At 44.3% G+C, this 24183-nt stretch overlaps 1 protein-coding gene and 1 pseudogene across 1 annotated transcript; one reads left to right on the top strand and one right to left on the bottom strand.

The window, feature by feature from the left end:
* Positions 1–201: 201 nt before the first annotated feature.
* LOC144676800 (uncharacterized) lies at positions 202–4426 on the top strand. Its single transcript, XM_078537123.1, has 2 exons — positions 202–283; positions 3008–4426. Exon 2 carries the CDS (start codon positions 3117–3119, stop codon positions 3987–3989), a length of 873 nt encoding a protein of 290 aa, XP_078393249.1. The 5' UTR covers positions 202–283; positions 3008–3116; the 3' UTR covers positions 3990–4426.
* Positions 4427–7478: 3052 nt separating this feature from the next.
* LOC144676796 (uncharacterized) lies at positions 7479–22522 on the bottom strand (annotated as a pseudogene).
* Between the last annotated feature and the right edge of the window lie 1661 nt (positions 22523–24183).

Genomic DNA, 24183 nt, shown 5'->3' with positions numbered 1-24183 from the left:
TGAACTTGTGTCCTGGACTGACAGGGATGGATTTTGGAAACTCCTTTTACAGGGGGTTAGAAGGACAGGATTTACACACAGCAAACTCAAACCAACAGAAAAGCTGTCTCCACTGAAATTCAAACCTTGACTGAATATTATGACATTTATAATCTCCTGTGCAGCAAGTTAGAAAATGTGAAGATTACCAGATTTTTCTCTGACTCCAGTGTTTCTGATATCTTTCCAGCTGCAGACTCCAGCAGGAGATTTTAAATTTGGAAACAGTGAAATTGTTTCAGAGGTGAGTATTATTGAGCATTCATCTACCATTTAGATCTCTTAGTGCTGTGTTCTGATTCCATAGCTTTGGGGCTGGTGTGGATCCTTTACTGTGGATCTGAATTGCTGTTTCACCCCTGCCCTCGCCAATCACCTCTCTGTCACTCTGCCATTGTCTAACTTCCCCTGCCTCTAATAATGGGTATATTTTAACCATATTTGGTATTTTACTGTTATTTCTGCCAACCGTGTCTACATGAGGTTTTCACTGCTGCCCAACTCTTGTCTATACACCGCTGATCTACCAGCTTTATCTTCCCTTGGTCAGGAATTGTCTTTCCTGCATTTCTCTCCCACTTCTGAGCTTATATTAACTGTCAAATTCTGCTTCATTTGTATTCACTGTAATTCATTCTTTACACCCTGAAACATTGACTGCTTTCCCCTCTCCACAGTTACTGCCTGATCTGCTGAATATTTTGAGCATTTGTTCTTGATATTTCATATTTCTAGTAGCTGCAGTATTTTGTTATTATGTTATTTCAGACATCGCTCACAGAACTGAGTCTAGAAATGCAGACGGACCGATTAAGAGCTGGTTTCTATCTCTCAGGGTGTGTGTTGGTTGCAGCAGTTGGTCTCTAGCCTCCAGTGTTGGTCCTTTTTCATCAAGTCATAGAATCATTGAATGATGACAATACAGATGGAGGCTATTTAACCTGTCATGCCCATGCAAGAGCAAATCAACTAGTCGCAGTCTGCTGCATTTTCCTCATAGCTGAGGAATTTTTTTTCTCTTCATGGCCTTATCCAATTGAAAGCCTTTGTTGCATCAGTTTGAGCTGGAGTGGAGATGGAGGAGAAGCTGCTGGGTTTAACCCCAAGGACTTTGGAACCCAGTCGGACCCAGCAATTTCCATTGTGAAATTGTCGAGAGAGGTAGATTCCAGGAGAGATCAGGTTGCTAAACAGACACTGTCCATACAATGTAAAGGGATATTGTTTTAGGAGCAAATATTTATGTAGATGCTTTTAATCTATTTTACAAAAACATATTTAAAAATTTATTCTTGGGATTTGGGTGTCATTAACAAGACCTGTAGCATATATTGCCAAACCCCAGTTACCTGTGGGGAAGATGATGTTTGACCTTCTTGAACCGCTGCAGTCTGTGTGGTGAAGATGCTCCCACAGTGATGCTAGGTAAGAAGTTACAGATTATTCACCCAGCAATGGTGAAGGAATGGTGATATATGTCCAAATCAGCAACAATAATTTGTATTTATATAGCACCTTTAATGTATTAAATGTTCCAAGGCATTTCACAGAAATGTTATGAAGCAACATTTGACACCAAGCCTCACAAGGAGATATGAGGGCAGGTGAACAAAAGCTTGGTCAGAGAGGTAGGTTTTAAGGATTATCCTAAAATAGGAAAGCGAAGTAGTGAGCAGGAGAGATTTAATGAGGAATATCCAGAAGGAACTGCAAGAACAGCCACTGATGGTAGAATGATCCATATTGACCGGAATTAGAAGAGAGCAGATATCTTGGAGGGTTGTGTGTTTGGAGGAGATTACAGAGATAGGGAGGGGCACGACCAGGGAGGATAACAAGGATGAGAATTTTCAAATTTAGCTGCTTCTTAAACGGGAGCCTTTGTAGATCAGTGAGCACAGGGAGGATGGGCGTCTTGGTGTGATTAGGCACACGGGCAGCAGAGTCTGGAACAACCTCAATATCACTGGGAAGTTGAATGTGAGAGGCCGGCAACAGTGCAGTAAGTCCAGAAATAACAGAAATAGGGATGATCACAGCCACAGAAGGATTTGAAAACAAGGACGACAGTTTTAAAATTTCAGTGCTTCTTAAGCAGGAGCCTTTATAGGTCAGTGAGCACAGGGTGGTGGGTGAAAAAAACTTACTGCAAGTAAACACACGGGCAGCAGAGTGTTGTATCACCTCAAGATTACAAAGAGGGTGAATGTGGGGGGCCAGCCTGGGGTGTGTTAGGATTGTTAAGTCTTGAGGAAATAAAACAATGGATGAGTGTTTCAGAAGCAAATGATCTGAGACGAGGGTGGAGTCGGGCAATGTTACTGAGGTGGAAATTGGTGGTCTTGATGATGATGTGGATATGTGGTCAGAAGCTCATCTCAGGGTCAAATACTGCACCAAAGTTGTGAACAGTCTGGTTCTGTCTCAGACAGTTGCTGGGGAGAGGGATGGAGTTGGTGGTTAGGGAGTGGAGTTTGTAGCAGGGACTGAGGACAATGGCTTTGGTCTTCCCGATATTTAAATGGGAGAAAATTTCTGCTCATTCGATCAGGGTGATGTGTGACTTGGAGGGGATCTTGAAGTTGATGGTGTTCACATACACCTGCCACCCTGGTCTTTCTGGTTGATGCAGGTTTAGGTTTTTGGAATTTTTGTCAAAGTTCTGGCCAAGTTGTAGACATATAAAATCCCTCTCCTTCACCCCCTGCATCTCTTGCCCCTCTCACGTTCTGTCCTCCTGTGGACACTAGAGTCTTGTGAGACCCAGACTGGGTGGCAGGTTCACTTCCCTGAAGGACATTAGTGAATCAGTTGGTTTTACAACATTCCAGCAGTTTTCATGGCCACTTTTCCCTGGTGTCAGCCGCACAAATTACCGGATTCATTCAGCTCAATTTCACAATCTGCCTTTGTGTTTTACTGGTTTCACTGTTACTCCCTTTTTATCTGTTTTAAATCAATTTCACAGGGTATTAGAAGTGGAGGATTTGCAGTTGGGAAACTCAAACCAAACATCACATCAGGATCTGACGGAGTCGTCCAATTTATTGTAACCTGAATATCATCGGATTTTAAACATGGAAGGAAAAAGTACCATCCACAATAGAGAGAAACCATGGAAATGTGAGGACTGTGGGAAGGGATTCAGTTACCAGTCTAAGCTGGAAACTCATCGACGCACTCACACTGGGGAGCGGCCGTTCACCTGCTCTGAATGTGGGAAGGGATTCACTCAGTCGTCCACGCTGCTGACACACCAGCGAGTTCACACTGGGGAAAGGCCGTTCACCTGCTCCAAGTGTGGGAAGGGATTCATTAATTTAACCAACTTGCTGACACACCAGCGAGTTCACACTGGGGAGAGGTTGTTCAGCTGCTCTGAATGTAAGAAGCGATTCACTCGGTCAGCTGACCTGCTGACACACCAGCAAGTTCACACTGGGGAGAGGCCATTCACCTGTTCTGAATGTGGGAAGAGATTCACTCTGTCATCTGACCTGCTGACACACCAACGAATTCACACTGGGGAGAGGCCATTCACCTGCTGCATGTGTGGGAAGGGATTCACAAGATCATCCCACCTACTGAGACACCAGCAAGTTCACACTGATGAGAGACCTTTTAAATGCTCGGACTGTGACAAGTGCTATAAAAGTTCTGGGGACCTGATGTCCCATCGACGTGCTCACACTGATGAGAGACCATTCAGGTGTTCTCACTGTGGGACTGGGTTCAGGCGATCATCTGACCTCATTGCACACCAGCGCATTCATACTGGGGAGAGGCCTTTCATCTGCTCAAAGTGTGGGAAGGGATTCACTCAGTCATCCAACCTGCTGAGACACCAGCAAGTTCACAATGGGAAGAGACCATTCACCTTGTCCCTGGAGGGAAAGGGATTCACTCAGACAGCCACCTTTCTAACACCCCATCGAGTTCTCACTGAGTGACAGAAGGGATTCACTCAGCCATCCTATTCGCTGAAACAACAGCAAGTTCACAGTGTGGAGGGACATTTAAATGCCCATATCATGGGAAATCCTACAAAGGTTCCCGGGAAGTGATATCCAATCAAAATGTTCACATCGCCAGGAACTGTTCAGGTGCTCTCACTTTAGAACTGGGTTTAGGATTTCATCTCAACTCATTGTACACCATAAACTAGTGAGTTCATAGTGGGGAAAGGCCGTTCACCTGCTGTGGGAAGGGATTTTCTCACTTATCCCACCTGCTAGTCACTAGTGACTTCACAAGTAACCACACTAATTGAATTTTGCTGTTAATCACATCCAGGACTGAACCATGTTCATTGAGATCTGATGTTCATCAACACCAGCCCTGTTATGGGTGTTAATATTGAGGATAAATGTCAAATAAATCAGCACTGCATTACATAGAGTATCAATTCTTTTTAATATCTCTAACTCACGTTAGTTCCTTTTGAAGGTTTGTCCCTCTCCCCTGTCTCCTCCATCCTCAGCACCAACAAGTATGAGGAGCTCATTGAGCTTCTTTGTCACTAAGATTGAGACAGTCTGATCAATTGTCTCTGCTGCTTCTCTCCCTCCCACTGTCCTACTGGGCCATACTGCCTCTAAAGTTCTCCCTTTTCCGATCCCTGAACCTTCATCTTTCTCTAGTTTCCCTCCCATTTCCTCTCATGCCCCCCAGGGATCATCTTGTCCATGAGACCTACTCCTGCTCCATCAACCCTATTCCCTCAAAACTCCTGACCACCCAACTTCCCCTTGTATACTGACTTTGTTAATGGTTCTCTCTTTAAATACTGCCCCTCTTTCCTTCATATCTGCCATCATCACCCCCTCCTCAATAAAAACAATCCTTCACCTCAGTCATTGCAAACTACTGCCCCTTCGCACCACCCTTTCCTCTTCAAGGTCTTTCTTACTTCCCAAATCCATGCCCCTCTTTCCTAGAACTCAATCTTTGAATCCCTCCAATAAGATTTCTGTCTCTGCCATAGTATCCAAACAACCCTAATTAAAGTCACAAATTACATCTTATTTGAGTGTGACAAAGGTAAACTACCCATCATTGTCCTTCCTGCAGTCTCTAACATCATTGATCAAACCATCCTCCTGCAATGTCTCTGCACTGTTATTCAGCTGGAAGGGACTGTACACTCCTGATTCCTGTCTTATCTATCTAATTGTCATCAGAGGATAACCTGTAGAAACTGTGATTGAGTCATATTTTTACACACTCGCTCACTTAGTAAGTGATCAGGTGTCACTGAACTTTGACAAAATGTTCTGTTATCACACTTACAGTGACCGCATCTTGCAGACCAAGTCTCTCTAATTACACAAGCCCTTCTGGATAAAATCCAAAGAGAAGAGTAAAAATTTACAGTCCACTGCGCAAGCTCTTAGTGGTAAAAAAAAATCTGATACTTGCCATTAAAATGCAAAGCATTACTGACCAGCTGTGGATTGCTCTGTTTCAAATTTCTTGAAACAGACGCATTGCCAAGATTGGCTAACAGATCCATTGTTGGAAGATGCGGATTGGGAGATGGATTTTGGCCTTTCTTATTTTGCAATCCTTGTGTGATCAGAATCTCCTCACTTCCCCAGATGCAGACAAAGAAAAACTACGACTGGGTCTCCAATGGAGGCCTGGTCACCCACAATCCTGTGCGTCTCAGAAACCGCTCTATCTGCCGCGGGTTGGCCGGGTGGACCGCGCATGCTCGGAGGGTCCTGGTCTCTTTGTTTGAGGTTGTTCCCGGAGAGAAGCCGGAAGCGGCGGATAGTGAGAGTGGAGAATGTTCATTGTTTAATATTCGGCTCTGGGGCCGCACTTGGGATTTGGAAACCCCGCCCGGGGTTTATTAACCCGCTCCCGACAGTGACCTCTCACCTGGCATCTCACAATGCCCGGCTGATTGAAGGCAGCTCCGGCCCAATAGGAGAGGAGGCAGGAGCGGAAGACCAAACAAGGGAGCGGCTGATCCTCTAACCAATCGGAGTGAATGAGGGGGCGGGGCTGAGCCTGGACCTCCCTGATTGGCTGAAATTCCGCATCATTTTGAAAACTGATTTGTCTAAAATTCCAGTGCCCCGTGTAAAACATTAAAGATGATTTGTTGTTGCGAGCTGCATTATTTGGTGGAATTAGATTGAAGGAGTGGGATTGATCCACAGCCTGAGTCACCAGTTTGAGGACAAGAGGAGAGAGAATCTGGAGAGGAGAAAAGAATAAGTTGGAGACTGGACACTGAATCTGGAACAATGAGCAGAGAGGGAGAGGAGTGTGTGGGACAGAGATTTATAGAATTGTGGGAATGAAAGGGGAGGGGGAGAAATGTTCCATAGAAACTAGAATTGTCTGTTCTGAATTTCTATACTGTATTTACAGTGATAACTTCTGTAAACTCCATTTACATGGGGTTAGAAGGGGAGGATTTGCAGGCAGGAAACTCAAACCAAAAATCTCAACAAGATCTTATGCAATCACTTCATTCATATACGGTCAGCTTCCAATTAGGGAAGGAAAAATAATTAGATAAAAGCAAAATACTGCAGTTGCTGGAAATCTGAAACAAAAACAAAAATAGCTGGAAAAACTCAGCAGGTCTGACAGAATCTGTGGAGAGGAATACAGTTAATGTTTTGAGTCCGTTTGACTTTTCTGATGAAGAGTCATACGGACTCGAAATGTTAACTGTATTCCTCTCCGCAGATGGTGTCAGACCTGCTGAGTTTTCCAGATGTTTTTGTTTTTGAAGGAGAAATAATTGTTTGTTTTGCCTGTGCATTTAAATTATCATTGAAATTGGAAAAGTATCGAGACACGCGAATCAAAGTGAGAGTCTTTCAGTGAACTGTGTGGAAAGAGCTTTAACCAGTTTCACAGCCTGAAAAAACCACAACAATCAAAGTGTGGAGAAACCACACATAAGTTGTGTGTGGACAAGGCTCCGATCATCCAACCTGGAGAGACACAAAGAAACTTGCACCATGGAGAAATCAGGTATGATAGAACAGAAAGAAACAAGAGAAAGTTGCAAGTCAGGGCTAGGACAATGGAAATCTTCAGAGACAGCTGGGCCAGGTGGGCTAGTGGAAGGGAGGGAAGCAGCAGAGGCAACTGATCGGATTATCTCAATCTTAGTGACAAAGAAGCTCCATGAGCTCCTCACATTTGTTGTTGGAGGGGAGGATGGGGGAGACAGGGGAGAGTGAAAACCCTTCAAAAGGATCTAACTTGTGTTAGAGATATTAAAAAGAGACTCAATACACTGTGTACTTAACACAACATGATTTATTTGACTTATATCAGCAATTTAACTGCCATAATAAAAACTGGAAATGGTCAGCAGGTCTGACAGCGTCTGTGTAGAGAGAAACAGACTTAATGTTTCAAGTCCACATGACTTCTTTAGAGCTAAAGAGAAGTTGAAATGTGATGGAATTTATACTGTTTAAGGGGGCTGGATCAAGTAAAGCAAGATAGGTCAGCGACAGGTGGAGACTAAGGAGAGATAGACAAATATGTCATGGACAAAAGACAAAGGGAGTGTTAATTGCAGTGGTAAAGACTAAAGAACGTGTTGATAGTGGCACAAAGGTAAGAAAGCAGAATGTGTGAAGAGCAGGACAAGAGTCAGCATTCTGTGAAAGAACAACATAGAAACAAGTAATAGATGGCCCTGTTGGGGGAGGGGGAGGTGCCATAACTGGGCTGGAGTTTATTAACATCAGCAGAAACAGACCCCAATGAACAGAGTTTATTGTCACATAGTCTTGTATGTGGTTAACATCAAAATTCAATCACTGTTGTTACTCATGAACTCGCTGGTGTTTTATCAGGCCAGGTGACCGAGTGAATCCCTTCCCACACTTGGAGCAGATGAAAGGTCTCCCTCCACTGTGCACTCGCTGGTGTGACAGCAGGCTGGATGACTGAGTGAATCCCTTCCCACAGTCAGAGCAGGTGAACGGCCTCTCTGCAGTGTGAAGTCGCTGGTGTATCAGCAGGACGGATGAGCGAGTGAATCTCTTCCCACAACCCATGCAGGTAAACGGTCTCTCCCCAGTGTGAGTGCGCTGGTGTACAGTGAGTTCATCTGATCGCCTGAATCTAGTGCCGCAGTGAGAGCAGCTGAACGGTCTCTCCCCAGTGTGAATTCGCCGGTGCGTCAGCAGGCTAGATGACTGAGCAAATCCCTTCCCACACTCAAAGCAGGTGAATGGCCTCTCCCCAGTGTGAACCCGCTGGTGTGTCAGCAGGTTGGATGACTGAGTAAATCCCTTCCCACACTCGGAGCAGGTGAACGGCCTCTGCCCAGTGTGAATGCGTCAATGAATTTCCAGCAAAGACGGGGTTATGAATCCCTTTCCACAGTCCCCACATTTCCACTGTCTCTCCCCACTGTGAACGGTGTTTTTTCCTACCATTTCAAAGTCTGATAATATTCAGGTTACGATAAATTGGGTGACTCTGTCAGATCCTGATATGATGTTTGATATGAGTTCCCTGACTGAAAATCCTTCCCTTCTAATACCCTGTGAAATGGATTTAAAATAGAAAAAACTGTGAGCGAGAACCCACAAAAACAGGTTGTGAAATTGAGCTGAATGAATCTGGCAATTTGTGGCACTAGCAAAAAGTGGCCATAAAAGCTGCTGGATTGCAATAAAAACCCAACTAGATCAGTAATGCCCTTCAGGAGGGAACCTGCCATGCCTGGTCTGGGCCCACACAAGACTCTGGTCTCCATAAGAGGAGACTGATAGAGAGAGAGAAAGTCAGAGAGAGAGAGAATCACAGAATTGTTACAGTGCAGAAGGATTCCATTTGGCCCATCATGTCTGCACTGGCTCTCCGAATGAGCATTTCATCTAGTGCCTTTCTCCAATTTCTCCCGTAACCCTGCAGATAGTTTATTTTCAAATAATCATCTAATTCCTTCTTGGATACTTTTATGGATACTCCAACACAATCTCAGGCAGTGCATTCCAGACCCTAACCACTTGCTGTGTGAAAAAGTTTTTTCTCATATAGTTTTTGCTTCTTTTACCAATCAGCTTAAATCTGTGTCCTCTGGTTCTCGATCCTTCTGCCAATGGGAACAGTTGCTTTCTATCTATTCATGCTTTTCAATACGTCTATCAAATTTCCTCTTAGCCTTCTTTCCTCCAAGGAGAACCATCCCAACTTCTCCAATCTATCTTCATAACCGAAATCTCTCATCCCTGGATCCATTCTTGTAAACCTCCTCTGCACTCCCTCCAGTGCCTTCACATCCTTCCTGAAATGCAGTGCCCAGAATACTCCAGCTGATGTCTAACTAGTGTAGTACACAAGCTCAGCGTAACCTCCTTGCTCAAGTATTCTGAGCCCCTATTAATAAAGTCCAGGATACCATCTGTGCTATTAACTAATCTCTTAAACCGTCCTGCCACCTCTAATGATTTATGCACATAGACACCCAGGTCCCTTATGCTCCTGCACCCCCTTTGGTGTTGTACCCTTTATTTTATATTGTCTCTCCAAGATTTTCCAAATGAAATGCATCACCTCAGACTTCGCTGCATTAAATTTCATCTGCCATTGTTCCGCCCTTTCCATCAACTTGTCTATGTCGTTTTGAAGTTCTACGCTATCCTCCTCACAGTTTACAATGCTTCCAAGTTTTGTATCGTATGCAAATTCATAATATTGCTGACTATACACCAAGGTTTAAATCATTTATCTGTCAGGAAAAGCAAGGGTTCCAATACCGACCCCTCGGAAACTCCACTACAAATCTTCCTCCAGCCCGGAAAACATCCATTAACCATTACTCTTTATTTCCTGTCATTCCGCCAATTCTGTATCCATGTTGTTGCTGTCCGTTTTATTCCATGAGTTATATCTTTTCTCACATGTCTGTTGTGTGACACTGTCTCAAATGCCTGGAGAGAGGTGGAGAAGCAGCAGGCGAAGTTGTTTCTAAGAGGCGGGACTGGAGGACTGATGAAGTCATCTAGTTCTCCCACCAATCAGAGTGGCTGTTAAGGGCGGGGTTTGCAGAACTAAGTGGGCGGGGCTGAGCGGTGAACCCCCTCTGGCTGCCTGGCCCAGTATTGCCCCTTATAAATATGGCGGCTGCACATTTCCCCCTATGAAGATGGCGACCGTGAACCCGGGGCCACCAACCGGAAATGCCGCCCCGAAGTGTGGCCAACGCGGGACAAGTAGGTTCCTTTTCTGGTACTTGAGGCCTCCACTGGGTGTTTATCAAGCCTTTCCATCCATTCCGCCGCCTCCATTATCCTCCTACACTCGACTGTTACTCACCTGTTGCAGAGGCGAGATGACTCCCTCCCGGCGCCTTCAGCACCCACAATACGCATGCTCTAGCCACAACCCGGTAATGAGCCTGCGCAATGGCCTCCTGCAGTGAGTATAGGGCATATTCTCTTTCGACGCGAATGCTGGGTAAGAACCCCGCCATTTAAAGGTGATATTGTTGAAATGAAAATTCTGTTTAGTGATCCAATTACGACTGGGGCCATAGGGCCAAGATATAAAATTATTAAAACAATTAGTATAGAATACTAAACTTAAAAGAAGTGGCTGCAGAGAGTCGATCCATCATTTATAATCCTCCAAAATTCCTCAAATTCTGGAAAGGTCCTAATGGTTTGGAAACTAGCTAATGTAATATCGTTATTCAAGAAAATATGGAGACAGAAGCAGGAATTTTCAGGGCCATTAGCCTAACATGCGTCATAGGGAAATTGCTAGAATCCATCATTAAGGAGTTTATAGCACGATACTTAGAAAATCATAACGTGATCAGGCAGAGTCAATATGGCTTTGTGACGGGAAATCATACTTAACTAATTTATTAGAGTTTTTTGAGGGAGTAACAAGCAACGTGGAAAAAAGGGGAGCCTGTAGATGCGGTGTACTTGGATTTCCAAAAGCCATTCAATAAGGTGCCACATCAAAGCTTCCTACACAAGATTAGAGAACATGGTGTAGAAGATAAAATATTACCAATGGCGAAGGCTGGTTAGCTAACAGGAAGCAGAGAGTAGGGATAAATGGCTCTCTTTCAGGATGGCAAGATGTGACTACTGGAGTGCCACAGGGTTCAGTGCTGGGGCCTCAACTTTTATAATCTGCATCAATGATTTGGATAAAGGGACTGAATTTATGGTTTCTATATTTGCCAATGACACCAAGATAGGTAGATCTTAAAAGAAGTGGCAGCACAGATTGCAGATACATTGGTTATAGTCTTCCAAATTTCCTTAGATTCTGGAAAGGTTCCCACGGATTGGAAAATAGCAAAAGCAACATTGTTATTCAAGAAAGGAAGGAGGCAGAAAGCAGGAAACGAAAGGCCAGTTAGCATAACATCTATCATAGGGAAAATGATAGAATCCATTATTGAGGAGGTTAAAGCAGGATACTTAGATAATCAAGATTTGATCAGGTAGAACCAACATGGCTTTGTGAAAGGGAAATTGTGTTTAACTAATCTGTTAGAGTTTTTGATGAAGTAACATTCAAGGTGGATACAGGGAAACCAACAGATATGGTGTACTTGGATTTGCAGAAGGCATTTGATAAGGTGCCACATAAAAGATTGTTGCACAATATAAAGGCACATGGTGTAGGAGGTAACATATTAGCATAGATAAATGATTGGTTGGCTAACAGTAAGCAGAAAGCAGGGATAAATATGTCTTTTTTGGATTGGCAAGCTGTAACTAGCGGAGTGCCACAGGGATCATTGCTGGGTCCTCAACAATTTACAATCTACATCAATGATTTGGATGAAGGGTCCGAATGTATGGTAGCTAAATTTGCTGATGACATGAATAGAGATAGGAAAAGAAGTTGTCAAGAGGAAGTCGAGAGTCTGCAAAGTGATATGGACAGGTTAAGTGCGTGGGCAAAAATTTGACAGATGGAGGATAACGTGGGAAAATGTGAACTTGTCCACTCTGGCAGGAAGAATAGAAAAACAGTCTTCAATACAAGTGGAGAGCAGAACTCAGTAGTACAGAGGGCTCTGGTCCTCGAACCCATTCTGCCATTTAATAAGATCATGGCTGATCTGATTTTGGCCTCAACTTCACGTTCCAGCTACCCCCGATAACCTTTGGCTCCCTTGTTAGTCAAGATTAGCCAAGTTCCTCAGGGTAGTGTCCTAGGCCCAATCATCTTCAGCTGCTTCATCAATGACAGACCTTCCATCATAAGGTCAGAAGTGTGGATGTTCGCTGATGATTGTACACTGTTCAGAACCATTTGTGACTCCTCAAATACTGAAATATCCATGTCCAAATGCAGCAAGACCTGCACAATATCCAGGCATGGGCTGACAAGAGGCAAGTAACACTTACACCATACATCTGCCAGGCAATGACCATCTCCAACAAGAAAGAATCTAACCTCTACATTCAAGGGCATTACCATCAGTGAATCCCCCACTGTCAACATCCTGGGGATTACCATTGACCACATCATTGAAGATATAAATACTGTGGTCACAAGAGCAGGTCAGAGGCTTGGAATCGTGTGGCAAGTAACTCAACTCCTGACTTCCCAAAGTCTGCCCACCACCGACAAGACACAAGTCTGGAGTGTAATGAAATACTCCCCACTTGCCTGGATGAGTGCACCTCCAACAACACTCAAGAAGCTCGAAACCATCCAGGACAAAGCAGCCCGCTTGATTGGCACCCCATCCACATACATTGACTCCCTCCATCACCTAAGTACAGTGGCAGCAGTGTGTACCATCTACAAGATTCACTGCAGAAACTTACCAAGGGCTCCTTAGGCAGCACCTTCCATACCCTATAAGTGATCTAGAAGGACAAGGGCAGCAGATAGATGGGAACACCACCACCTGGAAGTTCCCCTCCAAACCACTCACCATCCTGACTTAGAAATATATCGCCTTTATTTCACTGTCGCTGGGTCAAAATCCTGGAACTCCCTCCCTAACAGCACTGTGGGTATACCTATGCCACATGGACTGCAGTGGTTCAAGAAGGCAACTCACCACCACCTTCTCAAGGGCAATTAGGGATGGGCAACAAATGCTGGTCCAGCCAGTAGCACTCACATCTCATGAATGAATAAGAAAAAATCTACTTCTGCCTTTAAAATATTCATTGACTCTGCCTCCACTGTTCTCTGGGGAAGAGAGTTCCAAAGATTCACAACTGACTGAGAGAAAAAAATTCTTCTCATCTCCATCTTAATTGGGAGATTATTTATTTTAAAATGTGCCCCCTCGCTCTAGTTTCTCCCACGAGGGGAAAGATCCTTTCAGCATCTATCCTGTCAAGTCCTATCAGGATCTTATATGTTTCAGGAAGATCACCTCTCCATTTTCTAAATGCGAATGGATACAGGCCCAGTCTGTCCAACCTTTCTTCATAAGATAACCCCCTTCATCCCAGGAATCAACCAAGTTTACCTTCTCTGAACCGCTTCTAATGCATTTATATCCTTTCTTAAATAAGGAGACCAATACTGTACACAGTACTCCATATGTGGTCTCACCAATGGCCTGTAGAACTGTAGTGAAACATCCCTACTTTTATATTCCATTCCCCTTGTAATAGACAACAACATTCCATTTGCCTTCCTAATTGCTTGCTCTACCTGCAGACTAACCTTTTCTGATTCATTTACCAGGGCAGCCAGATCTCTCTCTCTCTCTCTGCCTCAGAGCTATGCGGTCTCTCTCCATTTAAATAATATTCTGCTTTTCTATTCTTCCTGCCAAAGTGGCAAGTTCACTTTTCCTACATTATACTCCGTTTGCTTGTCCACTCTCTCTAAATAGAAGAGGTTCTATACAAATAGTATATTTTTATCCTGATATATAAATATACTTACATATAAATAGTTGAATTATATAAATATGTGAGGCTCCAGAACTGATGCCTGAGGCACTCCACTCATCACAGCTTGCCAGCCTGAAAAAGACCCACTTATTGCTACTCTCTGCTTCCAGTTAGCTAACCAATCTGCTATCCATGCTAATATGTTACCCCCGACACCATGAGTTCTTATTTTGTGTCGTAACCTTATTGGCATGTCACCAAATAATGCTCTGGGTATTGGTGAATGGAGCTGTAGAGAGCAATTGAAGCAGGAAGTGAGGAGAGGAAACCATATAAAAGTTCACTCATGACCTTTAGGGAAGGAAATCTGCCATCCTTACCTGGCCTGGCCTACACGAGACTCCAGACCACAGCAATGTGGTTGACTCTTAACTACCCTCAAATGGCAATTAGGGATGGGAAACAAATGTTGGCACTGCCTGCAATACCCATCCCAGGAAATAAATTTAAAAAAGGAGTGACAAATGGATATCCTTCAGACTATCCAGTTCTCTCCCAGGGTTGGTGTTTTGACCATTGCTCTTCTCAATATAAAGGAATGATTGGGTTTCGCTTTATGGGTTTAAAATCAAAATCTCCAGATGATTTTACAATAGGAAATGGGCAGAACAGTGAAGAGGAATATAAGTGACTCACTGTGAATACATAAGTTAGTAACTGGTGCAGGTAACATGTCAGATTAAATTTAACACAGAAAATATGAGGTGATAAATTTCCTGAATTAAAAAGCTAAAATATTCACTAAATGCCTATGGTTTAGAAGGACTGGAGAAATAGAACAGTAAAGACAGGGAAGATTCTAGTTTACATTTTCTTATTAATAAACACACTGATGAGGTTTCATGTCAGCAACTTTAATACCTTCTTAAGAAATACAGAAATAAAGAAATGAGAAGATTCAAGTCCTCTGCTTTATCTTATATTGTTCCGTCAATTTGAGTAAACATCCAAGTCCCAAGTGTCATAGAGTCATAGAGGTCTACAGCACAGAAGAAGACCCTTCGGCCCATCACATCTGCGCCAGTCAAGCAAGTATTGAACTATTCTAATCCCATTTTCCAGCACTAGGCCCATAGCCTTGTATGTCATGGCATCGCAAGTGCACGTCTAAATACTTTTAAATGTTATGAGGGTTTCTTCCTCTACCACCCTTTCAGACAGTGAGTTCCAGATTCCCACCACCCTCTGGGTGAAAAAATTCTTCCTCACATCCCCTCTAAACCTCCTGCCCCTTACCTTAAATCTATGCCCCCTGTCTATTGATCCCTCCACCACAGGGAAAAGTTCCTTCCTGTCTACCCTATCTGTGCCCCTCATAATTTTATACACCTCAATCATGTCCCCCCTCAATCTCCTCTGCTGCAGGGAAAATAACCCCAGACTATCCAATCTCTCCTCACAACTAAAACTCTCCAGCCCAGACAACATCCTGGTAAATCTCTTCTGCACTCACTTTAGTGCAATCACATCCTTCCGATAATGTGGATTCCAGAACTGCACACAATACTCTAGCTGTGGCCTAACCAGCATTTTATACAGTTCCAGCATAACCTCCCTGCTCTTATATTCTATGCTTCGGCTAATAAGGGCAAGTATCCCATATGCCTTCTTATCCACTTGTCATGCTACCTTAAGGGACCGGTGGACATGCACACTAAGGTCACTCTGATCTTCAGTACTTCCCAGGGTCCTACCATTCATCGTTTATTCCCGTGCCTTGTTTGTCCTGCTCAAGTGCATCACCTCACACTTATCCGGATTAAATTCTATTTGCCACTGATCAGCCCATCTGAACAGCCTGTCTATATCCTCCTGTCATCTAAGGCTATCCTCCTCACGATTTACCACCCCACCAATTTTCATGCCATCCGCGAACTTACTGATCAACCCTCCTACATTCAAGTCTAAATAGTTTATATATACCACAAACAGCAAGGGACCCAACACAAATCCCTGTGGAACCCCACTGGACATGGGCATCCAGTCACAAAAACACCCCTCGACCATCACCCTCTGGTTCCTGCCACTCAGCCAATTCTGGATCCAATTTGCCAAATTGCCTGGGATCCCATGGGCTCTTATCTTCGTTATCAGTCTCCCATGCGGGACCTTATCAAAAGCCTTGCTGAGGTCCAGGTGGACTACGTTAAATGCACTGCCCTCATCTACACACCTGGTCACCTCTTTGAAAAATTCAATCACATCGGTCAGACATGACCTCCCCTTAAAAAAACCATGCTGGCTGTCCTTGATTAATCTCTGCCTCTCCAAGTGTAGATTAATTCTGTCCCTCAGAATTGCTTCCAATAGTTTCCTCACCACTGAGGTTAGAATGACTGGCCTGTAGTTCCCTGATTTATTCCTTCCTCCCTTCTTGAATAATGGTACCACACTGGCTGTCTTCTGGCACCTCTCCTGTGGCCAGAGAGGTATTGAAAATTATTGCCAGCACCTCCACTATCTCCTCCCTTGCCTCACTCAACAGCCTGGGATACATTTCATCCAGGCCTGGAGATATATCTCATTTTAAGCCTGCCAGACCATTTAGAACCTCCTCCCTTTCAATGCTAATTTCTTTAATTATATCACAGTCCTTCTGCCTGATTTCCATACCCACGTCGTCCCTCTCACTTGTGAACACCGACACAAAGCATTCATTTAGAACTCTACCTGCATCTTCCGGCTCCACACACAAGTTACCACTGTGGTCCTTAATGGGCCTGACTCTTTCCCTAGTTATCCTCTTACTCTTAAGGTACTTGTAAAATAACTTTGGATTTTCCTTTATTTTACCTGCCAATGTTTCTTCATGCCGCCTTTTTGCTCTCCTAATCTCCTTTTTAAGTTCCCCCCTACACATTCTATATTCCTCTCGGGCTTCCGCTGTTTTGAGCCCAGCGAATCTGCCATAAGCCTCCCTTTTTCTCTTTATCCAATCCACAGTCACTTACATGGTCAGTCAGCTGGATGGAACCTCGGGCACCCTGAGCTTGATCTCCGGTATCTTCAGTCCTGATTGCCCCCTTACATCAGAGCCCTTCATTTTTATACTCTGTAGTGATCCAGCTCTGGCCCCTGACTCTTTGTCTCCTCTGTTGGGTTTTAGCAGGAAGTGAGGAAAAGACAGCTGGAATTTCTCTAATCCGTGACTTACAGGGACACCTTCCCTCGTTCCCAGCAGTTACTTTTCTTCAGTAATTTTCTCATTCTCCCTAAACTCCCCTGCCTACTCTTAATTCTGTTATTTATTTTAGTTTTACATTACAGATATAAACATCACAGATGATAATCTAATCTATTCCATTCCTCACTTTGTTTACATTTCTATTGTGGTTAATAACAGACAAACTCTGTCCTTTCCCCTGATCTGATTAGAGTTTCCAGTGAGTCGATTCTGTGGAATGGAATGTCTTATCAGTGTTGCCATGGTGACCTGTCTGCAGTGAAGAGTCTGTTTGAGTTTCTAACTCTGACTAAACTTCTCTATCCCATAATACACGTTAGATCAGACATTGGATGTCAATGTATTTTAGTCATGTTGTGTTAATATCTCTAAAACGTACAAGGTATTCAGAGACACAAACCTTTAATGGTGGGAGGACAAGTTGGTAAAATCCAGGGTTTTATAATTCGGGGTGTAGAGTTCAAAAGGACAGAGGTCATGTAAACCTGTGCAAATCATTGTTTAGGCTGCGGTTAGAATATTGAGTCAAGTTTTGGGGATCTTACACCAGGAAGGATGTCAAGGCCATGGAGAGGGTGCAGAAGAGATTCACTGAGATGATCCCAGGGAAGAGAGGCTTTAGTTATCAGCAGAGATTAGAGAAACTGGGGCTCTTTTCATTAGAACAAAGGCTGATTGGAGATCTGAGGGAGAGGTTCAACATTTCATCAGGTAAATGAGAAAAAACTGTTTCCACCAGTCGGTGAGTCAGTAACTAGAGGACATCAAATTCAAATCATCACCAAAAGACTCAGAGCCAGGAATGGGATATGGAGCAGACTGTACAATAATGTCCAGGACACTCACTGTCCCTCCGGCTCTCTGTCCACACTTTCCCATTAAACACTCTGAGGGCAGGTACACGGGTGTGTTACTGATACCTCCCCAGGGTATCCGGGCGAGGAGAGGCACTCTAGAAGGTAAGGGGAGCTGGAACCTGTCCATGAGATTGGCCAAGGTTCTGAGAACTGGAAAAATCCAAAGTAATGATGAGGTGTTAGCCATGGCTCAGAGGTTGCATTCTCATGTCTGAGTCAGGAGGTTGTGGGTTCAAATCCACCTCTAGAATTTGAACATAAAATCTAGGCTGACATTCCACTGCAGTACTGAGAGAGCCCTGCAATGTATGAGGTCCTGTCTTTCAGATGAGACTGAACGGGCAGGTGTAAGAGATCCATTGGGGCTATTTCAAAGAGCAGGAGATTTCTCCCCATATTCTTGGTCAATATTTGTCCCTCAATCAACATCACTAAAGCAGACTATCTGGGTATTATCAACTTCTTGTCTGTGGGATCTTGCTGTGTACAAATGAGCTGCTGTATTTCCTACATTCCAACATCGACTGCACTTCAAAGGAATTTCATTGCCTGTAAAATGCTTTGGGACATCCTGGTGTCATGAAAGGCTCTGCAGAAATACAAATCCTATTTTAACAGAGGAGAAAAGGCCAAAAAATGGAACTGTCAAGAACAAGATTTCAATTAATCTTCTCTTGTCCTGGAGAAAACAAATATTCCACACACTGTGTTTGACACCAAGCTGGTTTATTTAACGTTTATCCAGAATATTAATCTCCAGCCAGTTATTGGGGTCATTAACATCAGCAGAAACAAACACCAAGTTTCAAAATGAACATGGTTCAGTTCTGGATGTGACTAACAGAAGCAATAATATCAGGATCGAAACCCTGCATTTACTTGTGAACTCGCTAGTGTCTCTGTAGGTGGGATTAATTAATGAATCTCTTCCCACATATGGAGCAGTTGAATGGCCTCTCCCCAGTGTGAACTTGTTGGTGTGTCAGGAGGCTGGATGACTGAGTGAATCCATTTCCACACACAGAGCAGGTGAACGGTTTCTCCCCAGTGTGAATACGTTGGTGAGTCAGCAAATCTGGTTTTCTTTTCAAGCTCTTCTCACAGTCAGAACATGTAAACGGTTTATCAGAATGAACAAGTTTGTGTGTCTGAAGGCAGGACAACCGAATGAATCCCTTCTCACACATGGGGCAGGTGAACGGCCTCTCCCCAGTGTGAGTGCATTGATGAGCTTCCAGGTGGGATGGGGAACTGAATCTCTTCTCACAGTCCCCACATTTCCACGGTTTCTCCATGGTGTTGATGTCCTTGTGCCTCTCCAGGTTGGATGATCAGTTCACGCTTCGACCAGACACAGAACACGTGTACAGTCTCTCCCCACTGTGAATGGTGTGATGTTTCCTCAGGTTCTGTGACTGGTTAAAGCTCTTGCCACAGTCAGTGCACTGGAACACTCTCACTCGAGTGTGTGTGTGTGTGTCTCGGTGATTTTCCAGTTACACTGATGTTTGAAATCTTTTCCTGCAGCCAGAACAGACAAACATTTCTCCTTCCAGATTCAAAGGCCGTGATATTCAGGTCCTTATGAATCGAGTGACTCTGTCAGATCTTGATATGATGCTTGGTTTGAGTTTCCTGTCTGTAAATCCCCCTGTTTAAGGTTTTTACAAAAACAATCACCAAGGACAGAACAAACATTTCTCTTGCTTTGAGTTTGCTGTGTGTAAATCCTCTCCTTCTAATCCCTGATTTTGAGTTTCCAAAATCAACCACTGTCAGCCCAGGATACAAACCCTGAATTATTATTTGAAGGGGAAGGATGAACAGGGTTACAGGGAGAAGGCAGGGGAATGGCACGAGGTGAATTGCTTGTTCGGAGAGCTAGCACAGACATGATGGGCTGACTGGCCTCCTTCTGTGCTGTAACCATTCTGTGATTCTGTGAAATTCACAAATTCTCTCCTGTTTCCTGGCCCAGGATGATCGTGCGTGCGCCCTGCTCCACACTGTTCCCCTAACCCGGGCCTGTCACTGGGGAATGCCGGACCAGTGCAAACATGGATTTGGGGTTTGTGGCCTACAGAAAGTGTTTGTGAAGCATCCTCACCCTCCCGCCGGCTCCATCACTCCCTCTGTCTCCCCTCGACTGCTAACCGACTGCAGATACGAAAAACAAGTGCCATCCATGGCCATTACTCACACTGCACATGCTCCAAACCCTGTTTGAAACTGTGCCTGTGCACTGGTCTCCTGTGGTGTAGATAGGGGACATTCCCCACCGTGGGGAACGCTGGGCAAATGTCCCGTCACTGGAGGTCCCAGTTTGTGAATAGTCATTTTGTTCTGTGATGGGTGGAGGTTCGGGCTGGAGGGCCAATCAATATAATGAGGAGCAAAATTATACAGAAGCCCAAGTGCACAGACCCTCCATTATCCACCAGGAGGAATGGGGGTTAGTGAAGAATCGAGGGTCCCCCAAACAGCAGAAATACAGCAAAATCTAACCCCAACAGTCAGATGTGAACTCACTGTTGTCTCAGCAGGTCGGATGAACGAGTGAATCTCTGCTCACACACACAACATTTAAACAGCTTCTCTCCAGTAACAATGCACTGAACCATTTGATCTTTTTAAACTGGGATGTTAACAGGTGGGAAAACTGGATGAAATCCCTTCACCTCTGTGAAGTTTCTGAACCGTTTCTCAGTGTGTCTGTCCTGCCGTGTCAGTAAATGGAGTGAGCAAGTTTATCCTTTTCCTCATGCAGTTGGTGAACACCCTCTCCCTGGCAGGACTGGACCAAGTTTCCAGCTCAGATGGGCAACTGAATCCGCCCGCAGTCAATATCAACAACAGCTTGCATTTGTATAGCGCCTGCATCATCCTGTTCCGATGACAATCTGCTCAATGGTTGTAAGATGGCTACATGTTGGTAACAGTTATTCAGGTGAAACTGAATACACTGTGTTTGAGCAGCAGTTTACAAAGTACAAAGAAGAATTTGATTCTGCACTATTGTCCATTGGGATGTAGGAGGGGCCTCATTTCTCTGATTCACATTCGTGTTTAAGCCAATTTGGAGCAGTGACCTTCCTGACCTTTCCAAACTGAGAATGACTCAAACCCACTGGGATAAATCCCCAAACCTGGAATCACAGAAAAATCCATCCAATCATCGATCTCCTATAGTCCCATTCTAGCCAATCATTAGCCTAGTAGGTTCTGTCTCTGGGAAGTGTTCCTGAGCCTCCCCCTATCGGCTTTTCACCCTGGGCTTGAGCACAAACGCAAACTGGGTGTCTGTTTCCATGGTGCTGAGGTAACCCAGGACCTTCATGGTGACGAGTGTTCTAACTGTGTCAAAGCTCAATGCTGGAAATTAGCAACAAGGATTTCTAATTGATAATATTCCCCAGGTTTACAAGAGCTCGCTGTATTTCCACAATCAAAGAAGAACTTCCGCTTGTTCTTTCCTTGGGATAATAAGGGAGTTTATACAACACCAAATCCACTTCTCACACATTCAAAACCTTGAGGCAGTAGAAAGTCCAAGGCAGTGCATCTCATTGCAGAGAGAAACTATTCAGAGAAATGTTTCTGACCATTTAACGCTTGCAATCCTAATTTCTCAAAATACCCTCAACAGCCCCATATTCTTACACAGCTCTCACTGTTCATTAATGTTTAACATGATCAGTCTCTCCTCAATCTTCCTATCGAAGTGTATCACCTCACATTTTTCTGTGTTGAATTTTGTCAGGCTTTGTGTCTCCCCAATCCAGCAGCCTGTTGATGTCCTCTTGAAGTTTCAGCAGGTTATTTGTAATTGTAAAGCTCTTCTCAGTCAGAGCATTTGCAACGTCTTTTATCAGAGTGAAGATGTTGATGTGTCAAGAGGTGGCTGAACAAGTAGATCCCTTCCAACACATGGAGCAGATTAACAGCAGCAGTAAGAGCCTCCTCTAGATGTGCACACGCTGGTGTCTCAGCAGATGTGATGAATGAGTGAAACCCTTTCCACAGATGGAACAGGTGAATGGTGTCTCTCTATTGTGAATCCCCTGGTGTGTTAGCAGCCTGGATGAAACAGTGAATCCCTTCCCACACACCAAGCAGGTGAACAGCCTCTCCGCAGTGTGAACTCGCTGATGTGCCAGAAGGAGGGATGAGGAAATGAATCCTTTCCCACACTCGGAGCAGGTGAATGGCTTCTCTCCGGTGTGAACTCGCTCGTGCGTCAGAAGACGGGATGAAACAGTGAATCGCTTCCCACAGACAGAGCAGGTGAACGGCCTCTCCCCAGTGTGAACTCACTCGTCTGTCACAAGATGGGATGCACAACTAAACCCCTTTCCACATACAGAACAAATGAATGGTCTCTCCCCAGTGTGAACTCGCTGATGTGTTAGCAGGATAGATGACTGAGTGAATCCCTTCCCACACACGGAGCAGGTGAATGACTTCTCCTCAGTGTGAGTGCGTCGATGAGTTTCCAGCTTGGATGGGTAATTGAATCCCTTCCCACAGTCCCCACATTTCCATGGTTTCTCCATGGCGTGGATGTCCTTGAGTTTCTCCAGGTTGCATGACAAGCTGAAGCCTTGTCCACACACAAAACACGTACACGATTTTTCCCCGCTGTGAATAGTGTGATATTTTTTCAGGCTGTGTAACTGGTTAAAGCTCTTTCCACAGTTAGTTCACTGCAACACTCCCACTCAGATATTTGTGTCTTGGTGCTTTTCCAATCACATTGATGCTTGAAATCTTTTCCCTCAGGCAGAACAGACAAACATTTCCCTTTCCATATGCAAAGGCCAATGATATTCAGGTCCTGATGAATCCAGTGACTATGTCAGATCCTGATGTGATGTTTGGTTTGAATTTTCCATTTGCGCATCCTCCCCTTCTAATGCCCTGTAAAAGGAGTTTAGCAAAGTCAACAATAAGTACAGGGTGAAATTCAGAACAGACAATTCAAGTCACTATCGAACATTTTTCCCTCTCTTGTTCCTCCAAAACTGTAAATCCCCATCCTACACACTCTCCCTCCTCCCTGGGCTGATATTCAAAACCATCTCACCATCTCTGCCATTTCCCAGTTATCTCCCTCCCTCCCTCTACTCTGGCTAGGTTCAGTTCTCTGGTGCCTGTGTGGAAAGTTGGAATAAAATCAACGAATCAATGATTTTCTCTCCTGGTCACTGGGACCCTGAAGCTCTGCCCACTTTATTCTAGCCCCCAAATTACCAGATTTATTCAGCTCAGTATCACAACCTGCCTTTCTGTTTTTCTGATTCCCTCACACTCCCTTGTCCTGTTTTAAATTCATTTTTCAACGTGTTGGAAGAGGTGGATTTACAGACGGGAAACACAAACCGAACATCACATCAAGATCTGACAGAATCATGAGGACCTGAATATCATCGGCCTTTGAACATGGAAGCAAAGGGACCCGTTTCCAGCCTGGATAAACCGTATACGTGTTTTGTGTGTGTGGCCGAGGCTTCAGCTCTTCTGCCCGAAGACAAAACCAGCGCAGTCACACTGGAGAGAAACTGGAAATGTGGGGACTGTGGAAAGGTTTTCAGTTACCCATCAGAGCTGGAAATTCATCGGTGCAGTCACACCAGGGTCACACTTACCACAAACAGAGCAGGCAGCCCTGTTTGTCCTTCCACAATCAGATGCAGATGATACCCAGGTCCTGGTGACTTGAGGGACTTACGTCCTTGGCTTGCTGCATTGTTCCAGTGAAGCTCAACACAAACTGTAGGAACAGCACCTCATCTTCCGACTAGGCACTTTACAGCCTTCCGGACTGAATATTGAGTTCAACAATTTTAGATCTTGAACTCCCTCGTCCATCCCCACCCCCTTTCCGTTTCTTCCCCCTCCTTTTTGTTTTTTCCAATAATTTATATAGATTTTTCTTTTCCCACCTATTTCCATTACTTTTAAATGTATTTCCACCCATTGTTTATCTATACCTTTTATGCCCTTTTAGTCTTATTTCACCCCACCCCACTAGAGCTATCTGTACCTTGCTTGTCCTACTCTCCACTTAATTAGCACATTCTTTTAGATAATATCACCACCTTCAACACCTCTTTGTTCTTTTGTCTGTGACATCTTTTAGTTATCTCCTCCTATCACTGCTTGCTTGTCCCAACAACCCCCCCTTCTCCCCCCCCACCCTTAAACCAGCTTATAT

The sequence above is a fragment of the Cetorhinus maximus genome, unplaced genomic scaffold (genome assembly GCF_964194155.1).
Source record: "Cetorhinus maximus unplaced genomic scaffold, sCetMax3.hap1.1 HAP1_SCAFFOLD_1932, whole genome shotgun sequence".
Lineage (NCBI taxonomy): Eukaryota > Metazoa > Chordata > Chondrichthyes > Lamniformes > Cetorhinidae > Cetorhinus > Cetorhinus maximus.
This window is presented reverse-complemented; position numbering and strand designations above follow the sequence as displayed.

What these genes read in the sequence shown, in the direction of transcription:
- LOC144676800 (XM_078537123.1), top strand. Translation starts at nt 3,117, where the DNA reads ATGGAAGGAAAAAGTACCATCCACAATAGAGAGAAACCATGGAAATGT.